Source organism: Chiloscyllium punctatum, chromosome 42, assembly GCF_047496795.1.
Source record: "Chiloscyllium punctatum isolate Juve2018m chromosome 42, sChiPun1.3, whole genome shotgun sequence".
NCBI lineage: Eukaryota > Metazoa > Chordata > Chondrichthyes > Orectolobiformes > Hemiscylliidae > Chiloscyllium > Chiloscyllium punctatum.
In genome coordinates, this window is record NC_092780.1 from 2,721,636 (window position 1) to 2,746,835 (window position 25,200).

Here is a 25,200-nt window from a genome sequence, read left to right on the forward strand (position 1 = left end):
TGTGACCATATTTTAGAAAATAAGTTTACTTTTTCGAAGTCTGTACCCAGTTTCCTACCTGTTCCATGTACTTATCCACGTGTATACCATGAGCAGTGGAAGTTCTCCGCTGGAGTAGGGACATATTGGTTTGAAGTCCAGTACAAACATCAAGAGAGAGAGAAATTTGCTCGGATCCATTCCTCTGGATGTAATCTTATGTCTCTTTAGCTCGTTTTGTTAAGTTTGAGGAAGGGTTTCTCTCTGTGAGTCCTTACATTTCTTTTTTTGCTCCATCATCTCAAACTCCTCTGACTACCTCCCTCATCCAGTGGCATTCCTCACACCCAATACTAGCCCAATTCTGCTACTCACTCACTTGCACAGAATAGACTGCCATCTCTGCTGTCTGTGCCAGTGTGCACCTGGACAGGCTCTGTCAGTCTGGAGTTGGATAGTTCATGATACTTACCCCAGTCATGGCAGATGTTGGAGGAAATTGGAGAGCCCCTTTGTGGACAGTCACCTGGAGATGCTGGTGGACAAGGTGGTGCAGCTGAAGGGTGACCACTTCCTGCAGGATGGGCAGAGGAGACCATGCCATTGGACTGTGCCAGCCAGCTCAGTGCAGTCTCAGCTGTGTGGGGGAATGCACAGCCCTCTAGGAAGGAGGTCAATGACCTTTCCCACTCTGTCAGGGTAAGTGCTACCATCTTCCCTCCAGTCCCCCATTACTCTATCTGTGTCACTGCACCCAGCACCCAACAAGGTTCATGCTCCCTCACTCTCACTATTGTCTACAACATTCACCCTCACTCGCAGGGTCCCACCCTCCATGTTAACTCTACATGCTCTCCATGCTGCCCACTCACTCACTCGGGACACCTCACAACTCTTTCCTCCCAGCACCAGCACTAACGGCTGTGCCACCCCCTTTCATCTCACTCCATCCCCCTTTTTCTCTCATTTCAGATGAGAACAGCCCTCAGTAGAGCAGTAGGAGCCAAGACAGGTGCTGGGCTGCCTGACATTTGGCTCCACATCCCAAACAAGGAGGGGACCCTGACCCTGCCTTCCCCAGTGACCAGCTGACTGTGCCCAAGTCTCTGGGCTCATATTAGAGGCTGCCCTTGACTGAGTGTGCCAGGAACCCTTGGCTCTAGGCTGTCTCCCTTGGTAACTGAGCACCTGCTAATAACCAGGAGAAGCTTCTTGTCTTTGTGTCTGTGCTAAATGGCAGAGCAGGACAGCAGGGGGGGTGTGGCACAGTGAGGGAGGAGGGGGCGAGATGTGCACCGAAAGGATGCTCTCAGCATCCAAAGTGAGTGTGTACTAACAGAGCCGGCCTGATGTATAGGTTGGTCGCAGGGAGCTGACCTTGCTCCTATATGCAGCAAAGTGTCCTTGCAGCAGCCTTTCATTACCCAGGTCAGCCCCAAAGTGCAGTCAGGGCATGTCAGTGGGTCAGTGAGGACCCTGAGAGGCTGCTGGGGTCAGATGCCAGTGTTTCTGTATGGGGAGGGAGTGTGGAGGTGAGGGAACGAAACTGGTGCCCCAAATAGAAGTGTACAGGAGCAAGCAGTGAGTTAGTGTCTGAGGTACCCAAGAGTTATCAGTATCCAGTATCCCCATGGTGGGTGGTCAGATAGGAGACTGTGTAATAATGAGGTGAGATGTGCAGCTAATGAAGCTCACAACAAAGGAATAACCTCCTTTAACAGGCATCTCACCTTTACCTCATGTCATCTAATCTTAACGCATAAAACTCTGTTCAAAAATGCAATTTATTACTCTTAACGTGAAGAGAGAAGGTCCCTTGTTACTGGTGAGTTTGGGACCAGATGTCCCTTGACTTCCCCACAGATACAGTCAGGTGCTAGTGCTGACAGGGTCATTGCAACACTCCTTGTGTCATCCAAATTAGGTTCCTGTTCACGGTGAACCCCTCCTGCAACACCTCCATCATTGCATGGAGGCTAAATAATCATGCTGCATCGTGAGATAGAGAGACAGGTAGAGAAAGAGACCAGGATGTTGGGACAGACAGAGACAAGCTCAGAGTGGAATCAAAGGGGGAAATGTAGAGACGCTGGAGCTGGGAAAGAGTCAGCAGGAAAGGTGAATGTGGGGGCGAATTACTGAGAAAATGAAAATCTCTGAATGACAGTGAAAAACTGTGGAGAGAGAAAGACCAAAACCGTGAGGCAGTAAAGAGAGATTTCATTATTATTGTGTAGTAGCCGTGAAGACAGAAACAGAGGAGGCTGTGTAACCCACCATCCAGTCTGGAAAATCTCAGCAAGTCTGGCAGCACCTGCAAGGAGAGAAAAGAGCTGACCTTTTGAGTCTAACTGACCCTTTGCCAAAGCTAAAGTTAGACTCGAAACATCAGCTCTTTTCTGTCCTTACAGATACTGCCAGACCTGCTGAGATTTTCCAGCATTTTCTCTTTTGGTTTCAGATTCCAGCATCTGCAGTAATTTGCTTTTATCCACCATCCAGTCTGTTTGTAGCTGCTTCTTTCTTAATGTGTTTACCTGTCTCACTTCACCTTAACCCACTGATCGTTAACATTCATGTTTCTTTCCACCTCTCCCCTCAACTTGCTGTATCTGGAAAAGCTCACTGTAACCTGGACAAGGCCCTCCAGCCCATTCCATTGGAGTGACCTCTAAGCTGAGTCCAGTTCTGCCCTCATTCTGCTACACTCATATGGACGTGGAATGGTGAATAACCCAGAAACAGGCCAATCAGCCAGACTGGCTCATGCTGGTGTCTCTGCTTCAGATAAGCTGCCTTCCACCCAGCCCACCCAACACCCCCATCTCACCCTATCAGCATACCTTCTATTCCTTTCATACTCATGAATTTGCCCACCTCATCTTTCTCTCTGTCACTGCAGCTCTCATCTCTGCTTTCTTTTCCTGGCATTTGTTGTAACACTGGTTTCCATGTTGAAATCAACAAAACTAGCTCAGAGCAGAACCATTGTCAAATCCACTAGAAGCTGTGAGTTGAGCTCCCCATATTACACACCTAGGTATAAATCTACACTAACTACATGCTCTTTTTACTCTGATTATCTTTGTTGCAACATTGGCTCTGTTAAAATGCCAGAGTAAATTGTTTTTAATGCCCCCCCTCCCCCACCAAGTCTCTGTTGAAATTTCTTTCTGCACTCCAGGGAAGTTTACAAATTTCAGAATCCTAGCCAAGCTGCTTCCAGGATAGTTACCACATTGACATCAGCCTGACAAAGTGAAAAAATACATCCTATTCACAAAAATTAAGACAAATCTAGTTCAGTAAATTATCATTCTATTCGTCTACTGTCAATAATCAGCAACAAGAAGGTATCATTAACAGCACTATCAAATGGCACTTGCTGAGCAATAACCTACTCACTAATGCCGAGTTAAGGTTCCACTAGGTCACTCAGCTCCTGACCTCATTACAGCCTTGGTCCAAACATGACTAAAAAGCTGAATTCCAGAGGGGAGGTCAGAATGACTGCCCGTGACATCAAGGCAACATTTGACTGAGTGTGGTCAATGGGAATCAGGGAGGGGAAACCACGGAGTTTTACCTGATAAAGAGGGAGATGGTTATTATTGTTGGAGGTCCCAGCACAAGAGCTCCCTTGCTTATATCTGCCTCACCCTCACTCTGTAACAGACTGTACAAGACCAGGTTCCTCACCACTCTTTCACATATCAAATCGATACCATGAACCAGGTATTGGCTTACAGTCAGTGAACAAGGCTGCAAAGAATTTCTTTGCAAGCAGTAGAGTTACCAACCTGAGACCTGCACAGTAAATGAGGAAAACATTGAATCAAATGAATGTTACACCAAATGGGTCAGTTTGTGGAATGCAGTTTCAGTGAAGCTGGGTTGAAGAGTGAATTCTGAAGCCAAGGACCATGAAGGAATCCCAATTCACCTCCTTGTGTAACATTAGACTCAAGTTAGCAGTGTGTCAGGAATTAATGTAGCTGATACTCAACTTGCTCACTATCTTGGTCCATAGATGCTTCCCCAATGTGCTGCTGTGCCACATGGACTAAGAAAGGTCCTGACTCAATCTCCAGCCTGTATTGAGTTAGTTGGTCACAAGCAGAGCAGCAGTAAACTGGACCTTACACACTCCTCAATACTTCCATGTATTCATACAAACAAAAACACACACACACACACACCTATCACTCACACTCATATACTCTCACACTAACATTCACACCCACCATCACACACACGCACACCCCTCACATTCACACTCCTCACACTCACACATACTCTCACCCTGGCACGCTCTCTCTCTCTCTCTCTCTCACACACACACACCCCTCACATTCACACTCCTTACTCACACTCTTCACTCACACATACTCTCACCCTGGCACGCTCTCTCTCTCTCTCTCTCTCACACACACACACCCTCTGAAGTACCTCAGACACTAACTCGCTGAAACACGCAGATATACAAACTCTCATTCTCCTTGGTCTGCCCACATCCACAAACTGACAACATTTAAATTTATCTTGCACAGAAAGGTAAATAATGACTTTTATCTATTGACAGCGTTAATCTCCTGTTGGATTTTAATGAACGTGGAGAGATTTCGGAAAGGATTTCAAGCCCAAATGACGCAGAGAACTCCTTTTGACATTTATTTATTTTTTTAGTTTCCGGTGTTTAACAAGGGGACACGTGAGCGATGGATTGTATAAAACGGGCCGAGAGGGAGCGGAGAGTGAACAGCAAGTGGGAACCTCTTCTCAAATCAGCACCTTGGACAGAGACAGAGACAGAGACAGAGACACCGAACTGAGCGGGTGAGCTGCGCACAAACTTGCTCCAATTCTCTCGCTCAAACTTTCTCCCTCTTCATTTCTTTTACTTTCTACTTTCTCTCGGTTTGTTTTTGGTACTGTCTCTATTTTGCTTTTGGCTCCGTTATAATTGCCCCAGTAATTTCGGAGTTCATTCTCCCTCCCCTGGGAGAGAGATCGCCCTGTCCCTTACATCGCCCTTCAGTGTAAGCTGACTGGGTTGCGGAGTGAAAACTGGGGGGGACACAGCGAGGGTCTCACTCAGGTCCTGGGAGGGACTTTAGTTTCTCCTCGTCAGGGTTTTAACTCCACACCCGGCAGGGGCTGAGCTGGAGAAAGGATGTTTCCAGCAACAGGCTGCAGTAAACCTTGGGACCCCAAAGGACAGCGGGTGGACTGAGTAAACTTTCAGAAAGTTAGACAGCAAACGGCTCAACTCCCAGATATCCCAGCACTGTCGGAGGGTCAGTGCTGAGGGAGTGCTGCACTGTCGGAGGGTCAGTGCTGAGGGAGTGCTGCACTGTCGGAGGGTCAGTGCTGAGGGAGTGCCGCACTGTCGGAGGGTCAGTGCTGAGGGAGTGCCGCACTGTCGGAGGGTCAGTGCTGAGGGAGTGCTGCACTGTGGGAGGGTCAGTGCTGAGGGAGCGCCGCACTGTCGGGGGGGGTCAGTGCTGAGGGAGCGCCGCACTGTCGGAGGGTCAGTGCTGAGGGAGCGCCGCACTGTCGGAGGGTCAGTGCTGAGGGAGCGCCGCACTGTCGGAGGGTCAGTGCTGAGGGAGCGCCGCACTGTCGGAGGGTCAGTGCTGAGGGAGCGCCGCACTGTCGGAGGGTCAGTGCTGAGGGAGCGCCGCACTGTCGGAGGGTCAGTGCTGAGGGAGCGCCGCACTGTCGGAGGGTCAGTGCTGAGGGAGCGCCGCACTGTCGGAGGGTCAGTGCTGAGGGAGCGCCGCACTGTCGGAGGGTCAGTGCTGAGGGAGCGCCGCACTGTCGGAGGGTCAGTGCTGAGGGAGCGCCGCACTGTCGGAGGGTCAGTGCTGAGGGAGCGCCGCACTGTTGGAGGGTCAGTGCTGAGGGAGTGCCGCATTGTCGGGCGGTCAGTACCAGGGGAATACTGTCATTTAATGAATAATAGCTGTTCTGTGATGAGCTATATTCACCCACCTTTGCCCCTTGTCCCTTTAATATCTTGACAAAATGTGACTAACTTGGAGAAAGTGAGGACTGCAGATGCTGGAGTTTAGAGTGGAGAGTGTGGTGCTGGAAAAGCACAGCAGGTCAGAGAGCATCGGAGGAGCAGGAGAATCGACGTTCCAGGAATGATGTAGGGCTTATGCCCGAAACGTCGATTCTCCTGCTCCTCGGATGCTCTCTGACCTGCTGTGCTTTTCCAGCACCACACCCTCCACTCTGACAATGTGACTAACATCAAATTTAAAATTAACAAGTGGTCAAACATTAGTTTATATTTGCTGATGAGAATTCCAATTTCTGTATACCTTTTTGTTTAATATGTTTCCTAATTTTCTCCTGAAAAGTCTGAATCAAATTTTTACTGACAAAAGATCCTAGACTTTGCAATAGTTTTTCTTAACTATCTACCCTGAAAATATCTCTATATCTCTTGAAATTTCAATCAATAACTTATCTTTTTTTAAATGCCAAGGAACACAACACTAGTTTGTATAGTCTCACCTTGTTAGTTAACCTTTGGCATACAGATATCATTTGGTCAATTTCCATTACACTCTCTCCAAGGTTCGAATATATCCCTCTGGTGTGTGGTCTTGATTTGATCACAGTAGCTTTCCGTACATCTACAAACTTATATTCTCATCCTTAGAAATAGTTTCCAATATTCCATTGCAGCAGCTGTGGAGTAAAAGCAGAGTTACCGTTTCAGATCCAGTGACACTTTTTTTTCAGAACCAGGTCACTTGAGAAATTCTGAAGAAGGGTCAGTGCACTCAAATTGCTAACTCTGTTTCTGTCTTCACAGATGTTGAGTTTCTCCAGCAACTTCTGTTTGACTTTCAGATTTCCAGTATCTGCTGCTTTTTGTTTTATTTATTCAATTTTCTTTTTTGATTATTTTTGTAGCTACTCTTGGCATTTTAGCAATTTATATTCCCCAATCCTTGCATCTGTACAAACCTCTAATTTTCTTATCTTTAGGCGTTTATATTCTATAATATTTTACTCTTTTTTTTTATAGCTCCAAAGTGGCTGATCTCAGCCTATCTGTTGTAATCTACCTGGCATTGTTTAACCTGTGCATTATTCCTGCATGTCCATGTGTGATTTTTCCTTTTCAGATATGACCCACACAGTGTACATCAGTGTCCTAGTGGTTATCTTGGCAACAGGCTGCTTGTCAAAACCATTGTCTGGCCCTCACAATAATGGAGGAATTATTCTGGAACGTACTGCCAAGTATCTATCAGGAAATGGAGCAGTTTCACTGGAACGCAAAGCTGCAGCTTTAAAAGCAGACGATCTGATATCCAAACTGCTATCCCAGATTCAGGAAGGTAGGTTCCTCCATTGGATAAGGGTTCTATGTAAACTCTTACACCCTTCTCTCACTCTATTACCATCTTGCAGTTACATAGCACCTTTAATACAGTGAAATGTCATACAGGCACCATAAGAGTCTGAAAGAAACTGGATGGATGTTGAGTTTTTTTTTAAATCATTAAATAAAGTAACTGAGCAGGTAATCCAAGGGAGGACTCCTGGTGTCACACTGAGGGAGTGCTACACTGCCAAAGATCCCAAGGTGCCTATTTTGCAGAGACAGAGGGTAATCTCTGGTGTTCTGTTCAGCATCTGTGCATAATCAATATCACTGAATTAGATGATCAGCTTATTATTATAGGGGATTGACAGGAATGTCGCCAGGGTTTGAATGTTGCAGCTATGAGGAAAGAATGGATTGTTTTCCTTTGAGGAGAGTGGGTTGAAGGATGAACCGAGGTGTACAGAACAATGAGGGGCTTGGATGAGGGAAGACCAGTTACTTCTGGTGAAGAAGTCAGTTGCTGGGGGTAGATGGGTGGGTGGGTGGGAGACATTTTGAAAGTGATTGGTAAAACAATTCAAGAGGACCTAAGGAAAACCTTGATTACAAAGGATGGTGGGTGTCTGGAATTCCCTGCCCAATTTACTGATTGAGATTAAAGCACCTAACGTGCTGGAATCTGTAAGGCCAGGGACTAGGAACTGGTAAGTGGAATTAGGATGGGCACTGAGTTAATTTAGCTGGTGCAGACATGGTGGGCTGAATGGCCTCGTTCAAGGTGGTTTGGTTATCACATTGCCTGTTTATGGAACCTTGCTGTGTGCTAGTTCCATTTGTAATTTCTAAACATAACAGTGACCACCTCATTGGTTTTTTATTGCTTTGAAATTACCTGAAGCTGTAAAAGACTCAAGAGGAAAGGAACTTATTATTTTTAGGTGGGGTCATTTTAAAGAAGGAAAAGGAGGCAGAGAATTTAACGGAGGGAACTACAAGGCTGAATGGTCATCAATTGGGGGGGGGTTGAATGAATGAATGGGATAATAACTGAGGAGCTGGGGAGCAGCTTTGCAGATTGGAAGCTGCGAGATTTTGAAAGATACTCAGACTGGGAGGTGGGATCTGCTGGTTAGTAAAGGAAGAGAGAGCTCTAGACAGGAGTTGGTGTGAGGAGATCATGCACAGCAGAGTTTGAGATTATTCACTGGGAGGATGGAAGACTAATCTAGAGCAGAATCATCAAGAGCCTGTGGAGGGACGATGGGCTAAATGGCCTCCTCTGTGATGGAACTATTCTGTGAATAATTGAGTCTTGGTGTTGATGACTTCATTCAAAATTACAATGCGTTGAAAGTGGATGTTGGAGTGGAGTTGGTAGTACCAAGGATGCTAGGTCAGAGTAACTCAATTGATGGAACACAGATTTTAATAAACCTTCCATTCCAGCAGCTGCTGATTCGCTGTGCCCCTCCGTAATGACTGTTGGTTGGGTATCTGACTCTTCCACTGTGCAGAGCATCACATTTGACCTGGTCCTAGCTATAGGCAACATCTAAAAAATAACTTCCAATAAAGTGTCCAAAGGAAGCGTCCCTTGCTGGCTTATAGGGATCACTTTGTTTCTCTCTTGTCCTTCTTCAGTTGATGAGTTTTAAAGGTAACTGTAAAATTGTATGATAACACCTTGCTTTTAAAAACATCAAGTTTGAACTGACCCAGCCCAACCTGATCCTGATCCAATGACTCAGCAATCTGAAACCACCCCCTGTCCTCATCTTGGAGTCACTGGCCACCAACTACAATAGGGTAAAAACAATGACTGCAGATGCTGAAAATCAAATACTGTATTAGTGGTGCTGGAAGAGCACAGCAGTTCAGGCAGCATCCAACGAGCAGCGAAATCAACGTTTCGGGCAAAAGCCCTTCATCAGGAATAAAGGCCTTTATTACCAACTACAATAGGCCTGGGGGTACCACATGACAACTTAGGTCAGGTACCAGACCGTAGAATGGACCGGTACTCCAGTGAGAGTCAGTGTGTGAGACCTGTACCCCAGTGACAGTCAGTGTGTGTGGTACTGTGTCCCAGTGAGAGTCAGTGTGCGTGGATTACTGTATCCCAGTGAGAGTCAGTGAGTGTGCATGGGACTGTACCCCAGTGCGTGTCAGTGTATGGGACCTGAATCCCAAATAGAGTCAGTGTCATTGAGTCACAGAGATGTACAGTGGGGAAACAGACCCTTCGGTCCAACTCATCCACACCAACTAGATATCCCAACCCAATCTAGTCCCACCTGCCAGCACACGGTCCATATCCCTCCAAACCCTTCCTATTCATATACCCCTCCAGATGTCCTTTAAATGTTGTAATTGTACCAGCCTCCACCACTTCCTCTGGCAGCTCATTCCATACACGTACCACCCTCTGCGTGATAAAGCTGCCCCTTAGGTCTCTTTGATATCTTTCCCCTCTCACCCTAAATCTATGCCCTCTAGTTCTGGACTCCCCGACCCCAGGGAAGAGACTTTGTCTATTTATCCTATCCATGCCACTCATGATATTGTAAACCTCTATAAGGTCACCCCTCAGCCTCTGATGCTCCAGGGAAAACAGCCCCAGCCTGTTCAGCCTCTCCCTGTAGCTCAAATCCTCCAAACCTGGCAACATCCTTGTAAATCTTTTCTGAACCCGTTCAAGTTTCACAATGTCCTTCTGATAGGAAGGAGACCTGAATTGCATGCAATACTCCAACAGTGGCCTAACCAATGTCCTGTAGAGCCGCAACATGACCTCCCAACTCCTGTACTCAATACTCTGACCATAAAGGAAAGCATACCAAACACCTTCACTATCCTATCTACCTGCAACTCCACTTTCAAGGAGCTATGAACCTGCACTCCAAGGTCTCTTTGTTCAGCAACACTCCCCACGACCTTACCATTAAGTGTGTAAGTCCTGCTAAGATTTACTTTCCCAAAATGCAGCACCTCGCATTTATCTAAATTAAACTCCATCTGCCACTTCTCAGCCCATTGGCCTATCTGGTCCAGATCCTGTTGTAATCTGAGGTAACCTTCTTCACTGTCCAATGCACCCCCAATGTTGGTATCATCAGCAAACTTACTAACTGTACCTCTTATACTCAAATCCAAATCACTTATATAAATGATGAAAAGTAGTGGACTCAGCACCGACCCTTTGGGGTGACACAGTGGGTCAGTGGTTAGCACTTGCCTCAGCGCCAGGGACCCGGGTTCGATTCCAGCCTCTGGCAACTGTCTGTGTGGAGTTTGTACATTCTCCCCGTGTCTGTGTGGGTTTCCTCCGTGTGCTCCAGTTTCCTCACACAGTCCAAATTTGTGCAGGTTGGGTGAATTGACCATGCTAAATTGCTCATAGTGTAAGGTGCATTAGTCTGAGGTAAACATAAGGTAGGGGAATGGGTCTGGGTAGGTTACTCTTTGGAGAGTCGCTGTGGACTTGTTTGGCCGAATGGCCTGTTTCCACACTGTTGGGAATCTAAATCTCTTGTGGCACTCCACTGGTCACAGGCCTCCAGTCTGAAAAACAACCTTTCATCACCACCCTCTGTCTTCTACCTTTGAGCCAGCTCTATATCCAAACGGCTAGTTTACCCTGTATTCCATGAGATCTAACCTTGCTAATCAGTCTCCCATGGGGAACATTGTCAAATGCCTTACTGAAGTCCATATGGATCACATCCACTACTCTGCCCTCATCAATACTCTTTGTTACCTCTTCAAAAAACTCAATCACGTTCTTGAGACACGATTTCCCACGCACAAAGCCATGTTGACTGTCTGTAGGATTGTACTGCAGTGAGAGTCAGTGTGTGTGTGGGCCCCATGCCCCAGTGAGCAACAATACCTTCTGCTAAGGGGAGCTAATGAAAAGGTAAAATGCCAAGTCTAATGAATACTTTTGTTCAAACAGCTGGATCATTGAACCATGCTGACCGTTATCAGGTCCGTGATGTGCTGCATCAGATGCATGACCGAGATTACGCAGGCTGGATGGACTTTGGCAGACGCAGTGTGGAGGAATATGAGATGGATTCCTAAAACACATACCATCAGCATCATCACTCTGTGAAAAATATTCATGTGTAACGCTAAGAAACCATTTACCTAGTGTATCAACAAACCAAGCTCAACATTTCCATCACTGTTTCAGATATTAAACCCATTCTCAAGATATTGCAGAAAAGCACTTTTGACCCATTTAAGAATCATTGGAAAATTTATTGCTGTTGATTTTACTGGAAGAATTTGATATTTTTTGGTTGTTTTAATAAATGGTTTAAGTGTTGTGTACCAAACTCTGCATTCAGTGTTCCTGATTATCACACATTGTGTTGTTGAAGCTTGGTTCATGTGGGCTGCAGGACTCTTAAAAATGAACAAAGTTTTTAATAGCAACTACAAACTGTACACCAGGAATTATTCCTTGTGAAATAGTGACTGATGGAATAGATACATGTGGTTGTATATAGGAGTGTGGGGAGGAGTGTGTGTGTGTGTGTATAGGAGTGTGGGTGTGTGTGTATATAGGTGTGTGTGTATGTATATATAGGAGTAGGGATGTGTGTATATATAGGGGGGGTGTGTGTATAGGTGTGAGTGTGTGTTTGTGCATAGGTGTGTGTATATAGGAGTGTGGGTGTGTGTGTGTATATAGGGGTGTGTGTGTATACATATAGAAGTGTGTGTGTATGTGTATATAGGAGAGTGTGTGTCTATAGGGGACTGTGTGTGTATATAGGGGACTGTGTGTATACATATAGGAGTGTGTGTGTATGTGTATATAGGAGAGAGTGTGTGTGTGTGTGTATATAGGGGACTGTGTGTGTATAGGTGGGTGGGTGTGTGTATAGGAGTGTGTGTTTGTATAGGAGTGTGTGTGTATAGAAGCGTGTGTGTATATAGGATTGTATAGGAGTGTGGGTGTGTGAATATAGGAGTGTGTGTGTGTATATAGGAGTGTGTGCATAGGAGAGTGTGTATATATAGGAATGAGTGGGAGTGTGTGTGTATATAGGAGTGTGGGTGAGTGTATAGGAGTGTGGGTGTGTATGTATATGTGTGTGTGTATATATATATATAGGAGTGTGGGTGTATGTGTTTGTGCATAGGTGTGTGTATATAGGAGTGTGTGTGTATATACAGGAGTGTGTGTGTATAGGTGTGAGTGTGTGTGTTTGTGCATAGGTGTGTGTATATAGGAGTGTGTGTGTGTATATAGGAGTGTGTGTGTGTATATAGGGGTACCTGTGTGTGTCTGTGTGTTTGTATAGGAGTGCCTCTGTGTGTGTGTATAGGAGTGCCTGTGTGTGTGTGTGTGTGTGTGTGTGTGTGTATATAGGAGTGCCTGTGTGTGTGTGTGTATAGGAGTGCCTGTGTGTGTGTGTGTATAGGAGTGCCTGTGTGTGTGTGTGTGTATAGGAGTGCCTACGTGTGTGTGTGTGTGTGTGTGTATAGGAGTGCCTGTGTGTGTGTGTGTGTGTGTGTATAGGAGTGCCTGTGTGTGTGTGTGTATAGGAGTGCCTGTGTGTGTGTGTGTATAGGAGTGCCTACGTGTGTGTGTGTGTGTGTGTGTGTGTGTGTGTATAGGAGTGCCTACGTGTGTGTGTGTGTGTGTGTGTGTGTATAGGAGTGCCCGTGTGTGTGTGTATAGGAGTGCCTACGTGTGTGTATAGGAGTGCCTGTGTGTGTGTGTGTGTATAGGAGTGCCTGTGTATGTGTATAGGAGTGCCTGTGTGTGTGTGTGTGTGTATAGGAGTTCAAAGTTTGGGAGAAGATTTGTAGCTCGGGTGCTCGTTGTTGTGGTTCTGTTCGCCTAGCTGGGAATTTGTGTTGCAGATGTTTCGTCCCCTGTCTAGGTGACATCCTCAGTGCTTGGGAGCCTCCTGTGAAGCACTGAGGATGTCACCTAGACAGGGGACGAAACACTTGCAAGACAAATTCCCAGCTCGGCGAACAGAACCACAACAATGTATATAGGAGTGCCTGTGTGTGTAAATAGGAGAGTGTGTGTGTATAGGAGAGTGTGTGTGTATAGGAGAGTGTGTGTATAGGAGTGTGTGTGTGTGTGTGTATAGGAGTGTGTGTGTATAGGAGAGTGTGTGTATAGGAGTGTGTGTGTGTGTTTGTATAGGAGTGTGTGTAAAGGAGTGTGTTTGTATAGGATAGTGTGTGTATAGGAGTGTGTGTGTGTGTTTGTATAGGAGTGTGTGTAAAGGAGTGTGTTTGTATAGGGGTGTGTGTGTGTAAGAGAGTGTGTGTGTATAGGAGAGTGTGTGTATAGGAGTGTGTGTGTGTGTTTGTATAGGAGTGTGTGTAAAGGAGTGTGTTTGTATAGGATAGTGTGTGTATAGGAGTGTGTGTGTGTGTTTGTATAGGAGTGTGTGTAAAGGAGTGTGTTTGTATAGGGGTGTGTGTGTAAAGGAGTGTGTTTGTATAGGAGTGTGTGTAAAGGAGTGTGTTTGTATAGGGGTGTGTGTGTGTATAGGAGTGTGTGTGTATATAGGAGCATGTGTGTATATAGGATTGTATAGGAGTGTGTGTGTGAATATAGGAGTGTGTGTGCGCGTGTATATATAGGAGTGTGTGTGTATATAGGAGTGTGTGTGTATATAGGAGAGTGTGTATATATAGGAGTGTGTGTGTGTGTATAGGGGTGCCTGTGTGTGTGTGTGTATATAGGAGTGTGTGTGTATAGGAGTGTGTTTGTATAGGAGTGTGTGTATGTATATAGGAGTGTGTGTGTGTGTATATAGAAGCATGTGTGTATATAGGATTGTATAGGAGTGTGTGTGTGAATATAGGAGTGTGTGTGTGTGTATATAGGAGTGTGTGTGTGTATATAGGAGTGTGTAAGTGTATATAGGAGTGTGTATGTGTATAGGAGTGTGTGTGTTTGTGTATATTGGAGTGTGTGTGTGTGTATAGGAGTGTGTGTGTGTATATAGGAGTGTGTGTGTATATAGGAGTGTGTATGTGTATAGGAGTGTGTGTGTTTGTGTATATAGGAGTGTGTGTGCATAGGAGAGTGTGTGTATATATAGGAATGAGTGGGAGTGTGTGTGTATATAGGATTATGTGTGCATATAGGAGTATGTATATGTGTGTATATAGGAGTGTGTGTGTGTATATATATATAGGAGTGTGGGTGTGTGTATATGTGTGTGTATAGGTGTGTGTGTATAGGTGTGTGTATGTGTTTGTGCATAGGTGTGTGTATATAGGAGTGTGTGTGTATATACAGGAGTGTGTGTATATATAGGAGTGTGTGTGTGTGTATATAGGGGTACCTGTGTGTGTCTGTGTGTTTGTATAGGAGTGCCTCTGTGTGTGTGTGTGTGTGTATAGGAGTGCCTGTGTGTGTGTATATATATATATTATATATATAGGAGTGCCTGTGTGTGTGTATGTGTATAGGAGTGCCTGTGTGTGTGTGTGTGTATAGGAGTGCCTGTGTGTGTGTGTGTGTGTGTGTGTGTATAGGAGTTCAAAGTTTGTGAAAAGATTTGTGGCTCAGGTGCTCGTTGTTGTGGTTCTGTTCGCCGAGCTGGGAATTTGTCTTGCAAGTGTTTCGTCCCCTGTCTAGGTGACATCCTCAGTGCTTGGGAGCCTCCTGTGAAGCACTTCTGTGAGCTTTCCTCCGGCATTTATAGTGGTTTGTATCCCTATAGTGATATGCCGGAGGAAAGATCACAGAAGCACTTCACAGGAGGCTCCCAAGCACTGAGGATGTCACCTAGACAGGGGACGAAACACTTGCAAGACAAATTCCCAGCTCGGCGAACAGAACCACAACAATGTATATAGGAGTGCCTGTGTGTGTGTGTGTGTGTATAGGAGTGCCTGTGTGTGTGTGTGTAGGAGTGCCTGTGTGTGTGTGTTTGTGTATAGGAGTGCCTGTGTGTGTGTGTTTGTGTGTGTGTGTATCGGAGTGCCTGTGTGTGTGGGTTTGTGTATAGGAGTGCCTGTGTGTGTGTGTCTGTATGTGTATAGGAGTGCCTGTGTGTGTGTGTGTATGTATGTATAGGAGTGCCTGTGTGTGTGTGTCTGTGTGTGTATAGGAGTGCCTGTGTGTGTGTGTCTGTGTGTGTATAGGAGTGCCTGTGTGTGTGTGTGTGTGTGTGTGTGTATAGGAGTGCCTGTGTGTGTGTGTGTGTGTGTGTGTATAGGAGTGCCTGTGTGTGTGTATAGGAGTGCCTGTGTGTGTGTGTGTAGGAGTGCCTGTGTGTGTGTGTTTGTGTATATGAGTGCCTGTGTGTGTGTGTGTGTGTGTGTGTGTGTGTATCGGAGTGCCTGTGTGTGTGGGTTTGTGTATAGGAGTGCCTGTGTGTGTGTCTGTGTGTGTATAGGAGTGCCTGTGTGTGTGTGTGTCTGTGTGTGTATAGGAGTACCTGTGTGTGTGTGCGCGTGTGTGTGTGTATAGGAGTGCCTGTGTGTGTGTGTGTGTGTGTGTATAGGAGTGCCTGTGTGTGTGTGTGTGTGTGTGTGTGTGTGTAGGAGTGCCTGTGTGTGTGTGTGTGTGTGTGTGTATAGGAGTGCCTGTGTGTGTTTGTGTGTGTGTGTATGTATAGGAGTGCCTGTGTCTGTGTGTGTGTGTATAGGAGTATGTGTGTGTATATAGGAGTGTGTGTGTGTATAGGTGCGTGCGTGCGTGTATATAGGAGTGTGTGTGTGTGTATAGGAGTGCGTGTGTGTATATAGGAGTGTGTGTGTGTATAGGTGCGTGCATGTGTATAGGAGTGTGTGTGTGTAAATAGGAGTGTGTGTGTGTATATAGGAGTGTGTGTGTGTATAGGTGTGTGCGTGTATATAGGAGTGTGTGTGTATAGGAGTGTGTGTGTGTGTTTGTATAGGAGTGTGTGTAAAGGAGTGTGTTTGTATAGGGGTGTGTGTGTGTATATAGGAGTGTGTGTGTATAGGAGTGTGTGTGTATATAGGAGCGTGTGTGTATATAGGATTGTATAGGAGTGTGTGTGTGTGTGTGAATGTAGGAGTGTGTGTGTGAATATAGGAGTGTGTGTGTGCATGTATATATAGGAGTGTGTGTGTATATAGGAGTGTGTGTGTATATAGGAGAGTGTGTATATATAGGAGTGTGTGTGTGTATAGGGGTGCCTGTGTGTGTGTGTGTGTGTGTTTGTATAGGAGTGCCTCTGTGTGTGTGTGTGTTTGTGTGTGTGTATAGGAGTGCCTACGTGTGTGTGTGTGTGTGTGTATAGGAGTGCCTGTGTGTGTGTGTGTGTGTATAGGAGTGCCTACGTGTGTGTGTGTGTGTGTATAGGAGTGCCTGTGTGTGTGTGTGTGTGTGTATAGGAGTGCCTACGTGTGTGTGTGTGTGTGTATAGGAGTGCCTGTGTGTGTGTGTGTGTGTGTGTGTGTATAGGAGTGCCGACATGTGTGTGTGTGTATAGGAGTGCCTGTGTGTGTGTGTGTGTGTGTGTATAGGAGTGCCTGTGTGTGTGTGTTTGTGTATAGGAGTACCTGTGTGTGTGTGCGTATAGGAGTGCCTGTGTGTGTGTGTGTGTGTGTGTGTGTGTGTGTGTGTGTGTATAGGAGTGCCTGTGTGTGTGTTTGTGTGTAGGAGTGCCTGTGTGTGTGTGTGTATAGGAGTGTTTGTGTGTGTGTGTATGTATAGGAGTGTGTGTGTGAGTGTGTATAGGATGGTGTGTGCGTGTGAGTGTGTATAGGAGTGTGTGTGTGTATAGGAGTGTGTGTGTATATATAGGAGTATGTGTGTGTGTATATAAGAGTGTGTGTGTGTATATAGGAGTGTGTGTGTGTATAGGTACGTGCGTGTATATAGGAGTGTGTGTGTATGTATAGGAGTGTGTGTGTGTATAAAGAAATGTGTGTATGTATAGGTGTGTGCGTGTATATAGGATTGTGTGTGTATAGGAGTGTGTGTGTGTGTTTGTATAGGAGTGTGTGTGTATGTAGGAGTGTGTGTGTATATAGGAGTGTGTGTGTATATGGGAGTGTGCGTGTGTATAGGAGTGTGTGTGTATATAGGAGCGTGTGTGTTTGTGTATAGGAGTGTGTGTATATAGGATTGTATAGGAGTGTGTGTGTGTGTATATATAGGAGTGTGTGTGTGTGTATATATAGAAGTGTGTGTGTATATAGGAGTGTGTGTGTGTATATAGGGGTGCCTGTGTGTGTGTCCGTGTGTTTGTATAGGAGTGCCTCTGTGTGTGTGTGTGTGTGTGTGTGTGTATATAGGAGTGCCTGTGTGTGTGTGTGTGTGTGTGTATAGGAGTGCCTGTATGTGTGTGTGTGTGCGTGTGTGTGTGTTTGTGTATAGGAGTGCCTGTGTGTGTGTGTGTGTGTGTATAGGAGTTCAAAGTTTGTGAGAAGATTTATAGCTTGGGTGCTCGTTGTTGTGGTTCTGTCCGCTGAGCTGGGAATTTGTATTGCAGACATTTCGTCCCCTGTCTAGGTGACATCCTCAGTGCTTGGGAGCCTCCTGTGAAGCGCTTCTGTGATCTTTCCTCCGGCATTTATAGTGGTTTGTATCCCTATAGTGATATGCCGGAGGAAAGATCACAGAAGCGCTTCACAGGAGGCTCCCAAGCACTGAGGATGTCACCTAGACAGGGGACGAAATGTCTGCAATACAAATTCCCAGCTCAGCGGACAGAACCACAACAATGTGTATAGGAGTGCCTGTGTGTGTGTGTGTGTGTGTAGGAGTGCCTGTGTGTGTGTGTGTGTGTGTGTGTGTAGGAGTGCCTGTGTGTGTGTGTGTGTGTGTGTAGGAGTGCCTGTGTGTGTGTGTGTGTGTATAGGAGTGCCTGTGTGTGTGTGTAGGAGTGCCTGTGTGTGTGTGTGTGTGTGTGTGTGTAGGAGTGCCTGTGTGTGTGTGTGTGTGTATAGGAGTGCCTGTGTGTGTGTGTGTGTGTGTGTAGGAGTGCCTGTGTGTGTGTGTGTGTGTGTGTGTAGGAGTGCCTGTGTGTGTGTGTGTGTGTGTATAGGAGTGCCTGTGTGTGTGTGTGTGTGTGTGTAGGAGTGCCTGTGTGTGTGTGTGTGTGTGTGTGTATAGGAGTGCCTGTGTGTGTGTGTGTGTATCGGAGTGCCTGTGTGTGTGTGTGTGTATCGGAGTGTCTGTGTGTGTGTGTGTAGGAGTGCCTGTGTGTGTGTGTGTGTGTGTGTGTATCGGAGTGCCTGTGTGTGTGTGTGTGTGTGTGTGTATAGGAGTGCCTGTGTGTGTGTGTGTGTGTGTGTGTATAGGAGTCCCTGTGTGTGTGTGTGTGTGTATATAGGAGTGTGTGTGTGTGAGTGTGTATAGGATGGTGCGTGTGTGTGAGTGTGTATAGGAATTTGTGTGTGTGTATATAGGAGTGCCTGTGTGTGTGTGTGTATAGGAGTGCCTGTGTGTGTGTGTGTATAGGAGTGCCTGTGTGTGTGTGTGTGTGTGTGTGTATATAGGAGTGTGTGCGTGTGAGTGTGTATAGGATGGTGCGTGTGTGTGAGTGTGTATAGGAATTTGTGTGTGTGTGTGTATAGGAGTGCCTGTGTGTGTGTGTGTGTGTGTGTGTGTATAGGAGTGCCTGTGTGTGTGTGTGTGTGTAGGAGTGCCTGTGTGTGTGTATAGGAGTGCCTGTGTGTGTATGTGTGTGTGTGTCTGTGTGTATAGGAGTACCTGTGTGTGTGTGTGTATATAGGATGGTGTGTGTGTGTGAGTGTGTATAGGAATTTGTGTGTGTGTGTATATAGGTGTGTGTGTATATAGGAGTATGTGTGTGTGTATGTAGGAGTGTGTGTGTGTATATAGGAGTGTGTGTGTGTATAGGAGTGTGTGTGTGTGTTTGTATAGGAGTGTGTGTGTAAAGGAGTGTGTTTGTATAGGAGTGTGTGTGTATGTAGGAGTGTGTGTGTGTATATAGGAGTGTGTATATCTATATAGGAGTGTGTGTGTGTGTATAGGAGTGTGTAGTGTATATAGGAGCGTGTGTGTTTGTGTATAGGAGTGTGTGTGTACTTAGGATTGTATAGGAGTGTTTGTGTGTATATAGGAGTGTGTGTGTGTATAGGAGTGTGTGTGTTTGTGTATATAGGAGTGTGTGTATATTGGAGTGTGTGTGTATATAGGAGTGTGTGTGTATATATGTAGGAGTGTGTGTTTATGTATATAGGAGAGTGTGTGTATATATAGGTGTGTGTGTGTATCGGAGTGTGTGTGTATATAGAGGAGTGTGTGTGTATATATAGGGGTGTGTGTGCATATATAGGAGTGTGTGTGTGTATGTGTGTGTATATAGGAGTGTGTGTGTATATAGGAGTGTGTCTGTGTATATAGGAGTGTGTGTGTGTATGTATATAGGAGTGTGCGTGTATATATAGGTGTGTGTGTATATCAGAGTGTGTGTGTATATAGGAGTGTGTGTGTGTGAGTGTGTGCGTATATAGGAGTGTGAGTGTATATAGGAGTGTTGGTGGGTGTATAGGAGTGTGGATGTGTATGTATATGTGTGTATATAGGAGTGTGTGTATATATATATATATATACAGGAGTGTGGGTGTGTGTGTATATGTGTGTGTATAGGTGTGTGTGTATATATAGGTGAGTGTGTGTGCTTGTGCATAGGTGTATGTATATAGGAGTGTGTGTGTATATAGGAGTGTGCGTATATATACAGGACTGTGTGTATATAGGAGTGTGTGTATATATAGGAGTGTGTGTATATATAGGAGTGTGTGTGTATAGGTGTGAGTGTGTGTTTGTGCATAGTTGTGTGTATATAGGAGCGTGTCTGTGTGTGTATATAGGAGTGTGTGTGTGTATAGGAGTGTGTGTATATATAGGAGTGTGTGTGTATATAGGAGTGTGTGTGTGTGTATAGGAGTGTGTGTGTATATATAGGGGTGTGTGTGTATATAGGAGTGTGTGTGTATGTGTGTGTATATAGGAGCGTGTGTGTGTAGGAGTGTGTGTGTATATATAGGGGTGTGTGTATATTTAGGAATGTGTGTATATATAGGAGTGTGTGTATATATAGGAGTGTATGTGTGTGTATATGAGTGTGTATATAGGAGTGTGAGTATATAGGACTGTGTGTGTATATAGGAGTGTGTGTGTGTGTATAGGAGTGTGTGTGTATATAGGAGTGTGTGTGTATATAGGAGTGTGTGTGTGTGTATATAGGAGTGTGTGTTTATATATAGGAGTGTGTGTGTATATAGGAGTGTGTGTATATATAGGAGTGTGGGTGTGTGTGTATAGGAATATGGGTGTGTGTGTATATGTATGTATATAGGTGTGTGTATATATATAGGTGAGTGTGTGTGTTTATGCATAGGTGTGTATATATAGGAGTGTGTGTATATATATAGGAGTGTGTGTATATAGGAGCGTGCACATATATAGGAGTGTGTGTTTGTGTGTGTAGCTATAAGTGTGTGTGTTTGTGCATAGGTGTGTGTATATAGGAGTGTGTGTCTATATAGGTGTGTGTGTATATGGGAGTGTGTGTGTATATAGGAGTGTGTGTGTATATAGGAGTGTGTGTGTGTGTATAGGTGTGTGTGTGTATATATAGGAGTGTGTGTGTATATCGGAGTGTGTGTGTATATAGGAGTGTGTGTGTATATATAGGAGTGTGTGTGTATATAGGAGTGTGTGTGTATGTGTGTGTATATAGGAGTGTGTGTGGATATCGGAGTGTGTGTATATATAGGAGTGTGTGTGTATATATAGGAGTGTGTGTGTATATAGGAGTGTGTGTGTATGTGTGTGTATATAGGAGTGTGTGTGGATATAGGAGTGCGTGTGTGTATATAGGAGTGTGTGGGAGTGTGTTTGTGTATATAGGAGTGTGTGTGTGTATATATAGGGGTGTGTGTATATAGGAGTAGGTGTGTGTATATAGGAGTGTGTGTGTATATAGGAATGAGTGGTAGTGTGTGTGTGTATAGGAGTGTGTGTATATAGGAGTGTGTGTGTATATATAGGAGTGTGTGTGTGTATATAGGAATGAGTGTGAGTGTGTGTATATAGGAGAGTGTGTGTATACATATAGGAGTGTGTGTGTGTATAGGAGTGTCTGTGTATATATAGGAGTGTGTGTATATAGGAGTGAATGTGTGTGTGTATATAGGAGTGTGTGTATATATAGGAGTGTGTGTGTGTATATAGGGGTGCCTGTGTGTGTGTGTGTAGGAGTTCCTCTATGTGTGTGTGTATATATAGGAATGAGTGTGTGTGTGTATATATATAGGAGTGTGTGTATATAGGAGTGAATGTGTGTGTGTATATAGGAGTGTGTGTATATATAGGAGTGTGTGTGTGTATATAGGGGTGCCTGTGTGTGTGTGTGTGTAGGAGTTCCTCTATGTGTGTGTGTGTATATATATATATATATAGGAGTGCCTGTGTGTGTGTGTGTGTGTGTGTGTGTGTGTGTGTGTGTATAGGAGTTCAAAGTTTGGGAGAAGATTTGTAGCTCGGGTGCTCGTTGTTGTGGTTCTGTTCGCCGAGCTGGGAATTTGTGTTGCAAACGTTTCGTCCCCTGTCTAGGTGACATCCTCAGTGCTTGGGAGCCTCCTGTGAAGCGCTGAGGATGTCACCTAGACAGGGGACGAAACACTTGCAAGACAAATTCCCAGCTCGGCGAACAGAACCACAACAATGTATATAGGAGTGCCTGTGTGTGTGTTTGTGTATAGGAGTGCCTGTGTGTGTGTATAGGAGTGCCTGTGTGTGTGTGTTTGTGTAGGAGTGCCTGTGTGTGTGTGTTTGTGTAGGAGTGCCTGTGTGTGTGTGTGTATAGGAGTGCCTGTGTGTGTGTATGTGTGTGTGTATAGGAGTGCCTGCGTGTGTGTATAGGAGTGCCTGTGTGTGTGTGTTTGTGTATAGGAGTGCCTGTGTGTGTGTGTGTTTGTGTATAGGAGTGCCTGTGTGTGTGTGTATAGGAGTGCCTGTGTGTGTGTGTGTGTATAGGAGTGCCTGTGTGTGTATGTGTTTGTGTATAGGAGTACCTGTGTGTGTGTGTGTGTATAGGAGTGTGTGTGTGTGTGTGTTTGTGTATAGGAGTGCCTGTGTGTGTGTGTGTTTGTGTATAGGAGTGCCTGTGTGTGTGTGTATAGGAGTGCCTGTGTGTGTGTGTGTGTGTATAGGAGTGCCTGTGTGTGTATGTGTTTGTGTATAGAAGTGCCTGTGTGTGTGTGTATAGGAGTGTGTGTTTGTGTATAGGAGTGCCTGTGTGTGTGTGTGTTTGTGTATAGGAGTGCCTGTGTGTGTGTGTGTGTGTATAGGAGTGCCTGTGTGTGTGTGTGTGTGTATAGGAGTGTCTGTGTGTGTGTGTGTGTATAGGAGTGCCTGTGTGTGTGTGTGTGTGTATAGGAGTGTGTGTGTGTGTGTGTGTGTTTGTGTATAGGAGTGCCTGTGTGTGTGTGTGTTTGTGTATAGGAGTGCCTGTGTGTGTGTGTATAGGAGTGCCTGTGTGTGTGTGTGTGTGTATAGGAGTGCCTGTGTGTGTATGTGTTTGTGTATAGGAGTGCCTGTGTGTGTGTGTGTGTGTGTATAGGAGTGTCTGTGTGTGTGTGTGTGTGTGTGTATAGGAGTGCCTGTGTGTGTGTGTGTGTGTGTGTGTGTGTGTATAGGAGTGCCTGTGTGTGTATGTGTTTGTGTATAGGAGTACCTGTGTGTGTTTGTGTGTGTGTGTGTGTGTGTGTGTGTATAGGAGTGTGTGAAGGGAGGTGTGTGTGTGCCTGTGTGTGAAGGGAGGTGTTAGTGCCTCGGTCTCTTTGAAAATGCAAGTCTGTGGTATATGTGCATTAGGGTGGGGGGGCTTTTCATTCTCATCTAAACACATGAGGCTTTGGAAGATCAAAAATCAAGTTCTCAAATTACCGGTATTCTGCAAATAAATATTTATAAAATGACCCAACTATTATTCACCTTACTGCAGGTGATTGAGTGATTAAAGAATACATTATTTACACCTGGGATGAGCTCATAGACAGCACTCTGCATCCTAATGGATCGTCCTCTCTTCTTGGCTGAATGTTGACTCTATCTGGACTTATTCTGATCTGTGATTGGACGCGCTCTGCCTTTGGGATAGACCAATCTGGGTAAGTGGGGGGGGCGGTGAGAGGCTGGTTCTTTGATTATGTTTAAGCATTTGGCTGGGCTTGTGGACTAGGCTTTGGATTATAATGTGTGTATGTGTAGGCTTGATGCCAGGGCTCTTGTGGCAAATGGTAATGTCTCTACATCTGAGCCTGGAGGTTGAGTTTCAAGCCTCCTTTGCTCCTGAGGTGTGTAATATCTCTGAACATATCAATTTAGAAAGATGTGTAGGTTCAACGTCTGTGTTCCTTGGTGTCCAAGTGATTTCTTTTGCAGCTTCAGTGCTGTCTTGGAAGCCTGCAGAGATACCAAGACCCATACTTGAGCAAGTATCAGACAGACCTGGGTAGGAAGACTTGCTATTAAAACCTACCTTGCCAGCGCAACTTGTAAAAATACTGAATAGCCAGAACATAAAAAGCCTATGGTGAGATGTCTGATGCTGTTTGCTGGCATTACGGGTGTGGTGTGTCTGTGTTAACTGATGGCTGTCTTCAATGGAGCTGAAAAATTCTGCAGTTGCTCAAAGTCTTAGAGAAGAGAGAACGTGCTGGAGAAGCTCAGCAGAGCTGGCAGCATCTGTGGAGAAAGAAAGTTAACGTTTCGAGTCCAATGACTTTCTTTAACTTTACTGCTCCTTTCACAGCTGCTGCCGGACCTGTTGAGGTTCCCCAGCACTTTCCATCTGTGTGCTACTGGAAATTCTCCAGTTATTGGGAAGGCAGAAAGGAGCAGCGAGGAATAAGGGAAAGTTTAGACCTAACTTTAAACCAGGAAATTGCCAGATGGTTCAGAATCTGTGACAACCCTGGGACTGACAACCCCCTGAGGTGGTTCTTGAACTTATTATTACAACAACATCAATCTACCTTAAGGGCAGTCTGTAAATGTAAAGTTCATAAGAGAATTATAAAACAAAGGTCACCAAGCCACTCAGGAGGCCATCCCTGGTCAAGGTGCATTTTAAAGTGTGTCTTAAATGAGGAACTAGAGTTTGAGAGGCTCATACATTGAGTGAGGAAGTTCCAGAGTTTGGTTCCCGGACACCTGAAAACACAGCCACCTATAGAGGACTGATTCCAATGGGAATGAACAAGAGGGCCTGAACTACAGGAGCTGAGATATCTGTGAGGATTGTCCGGCTGGAGGGGATTACAGAGTTGGGCAGCTCGAGGCAGTGAAGGGGTTTGGGAAAATGGATGAGAATTTTAAAGTTTAGCAGCTAGTGTTGGTCAGCAAGTGAAGTGAAGGCAATGGGGGACAGGACTCGCTCTGAGTTACAGTGTGAGCAGCTGGGCTTTGGAGGGTCAAGGTGTATTGGGATAATCGAATCTGGAGGTGACAAAGGCATGAGTGAAGGTTTCCACAGTGGAACAACTGAGACGGTGGTGTTACAGAGATGAAACTGGATCGTTACAGTGATTGCATGAGTATGATTACAAAAACTAATCAACCGATGGATACCTCAGTGTCATCAGATTCCACTTTAACTGACAGTCCCTAAAAATCTCACATGTGACAACAAATTGTGAGTCTTACTGATAGAGATAGGAACTGAGAGCAGTTGAAGCTCAGTCACTGATATGTTCAATCTCTCTGGACACAAGATGCTCCCCACATTCCCCATGTGTCATGAAGTGATATTTATGTATAAAGAATCCCTGAGGAATTGGGGGCAATGAGATGGCAGGATGTTTGTGAGGAGGGGAGTTGGAGAGACCTTTGAGAGTCGATAGGAAGATGAGAAAACAGAGGAGGG

At 45.3% G+C, this 25,200-nt stretch overlaps 1 protein-coding gene across 1 annotated transcript in view; it reads left to right on the plus strand.

Moving 5' to 3' along the window:
• Positions 1-11,670, plus strand: part of LOC140465633 (cholecystokinin-like) — a 222,948-nt gene extending 211,278 nt beyond the window's left edge. Inside the window, exons 2-4 of the mRNA XM_072561194.1 lie at positions 4,666-4,815; positions 7,125-7,340; positions 11,286-11,670. Of these exons, the coding sequence (XP_072417295.1) occupies positions 7,127-7,340; positions 11,286-11,413 (342 nt within the window). The 5' untranslated portion in view covers positions 4,666-4,815; positions 7,125-7,126 and the 3' untranslated portion in view covers positions 11,414-11,670. The remainder of the gene's footprint in view (positions 1-4,665; positions 4,816-7,124; positions 7,341-11,285) is intronic.
• The last annotated feature ends 13,530 nt before the right edge of the window (positions 11,671-25,200 follow it).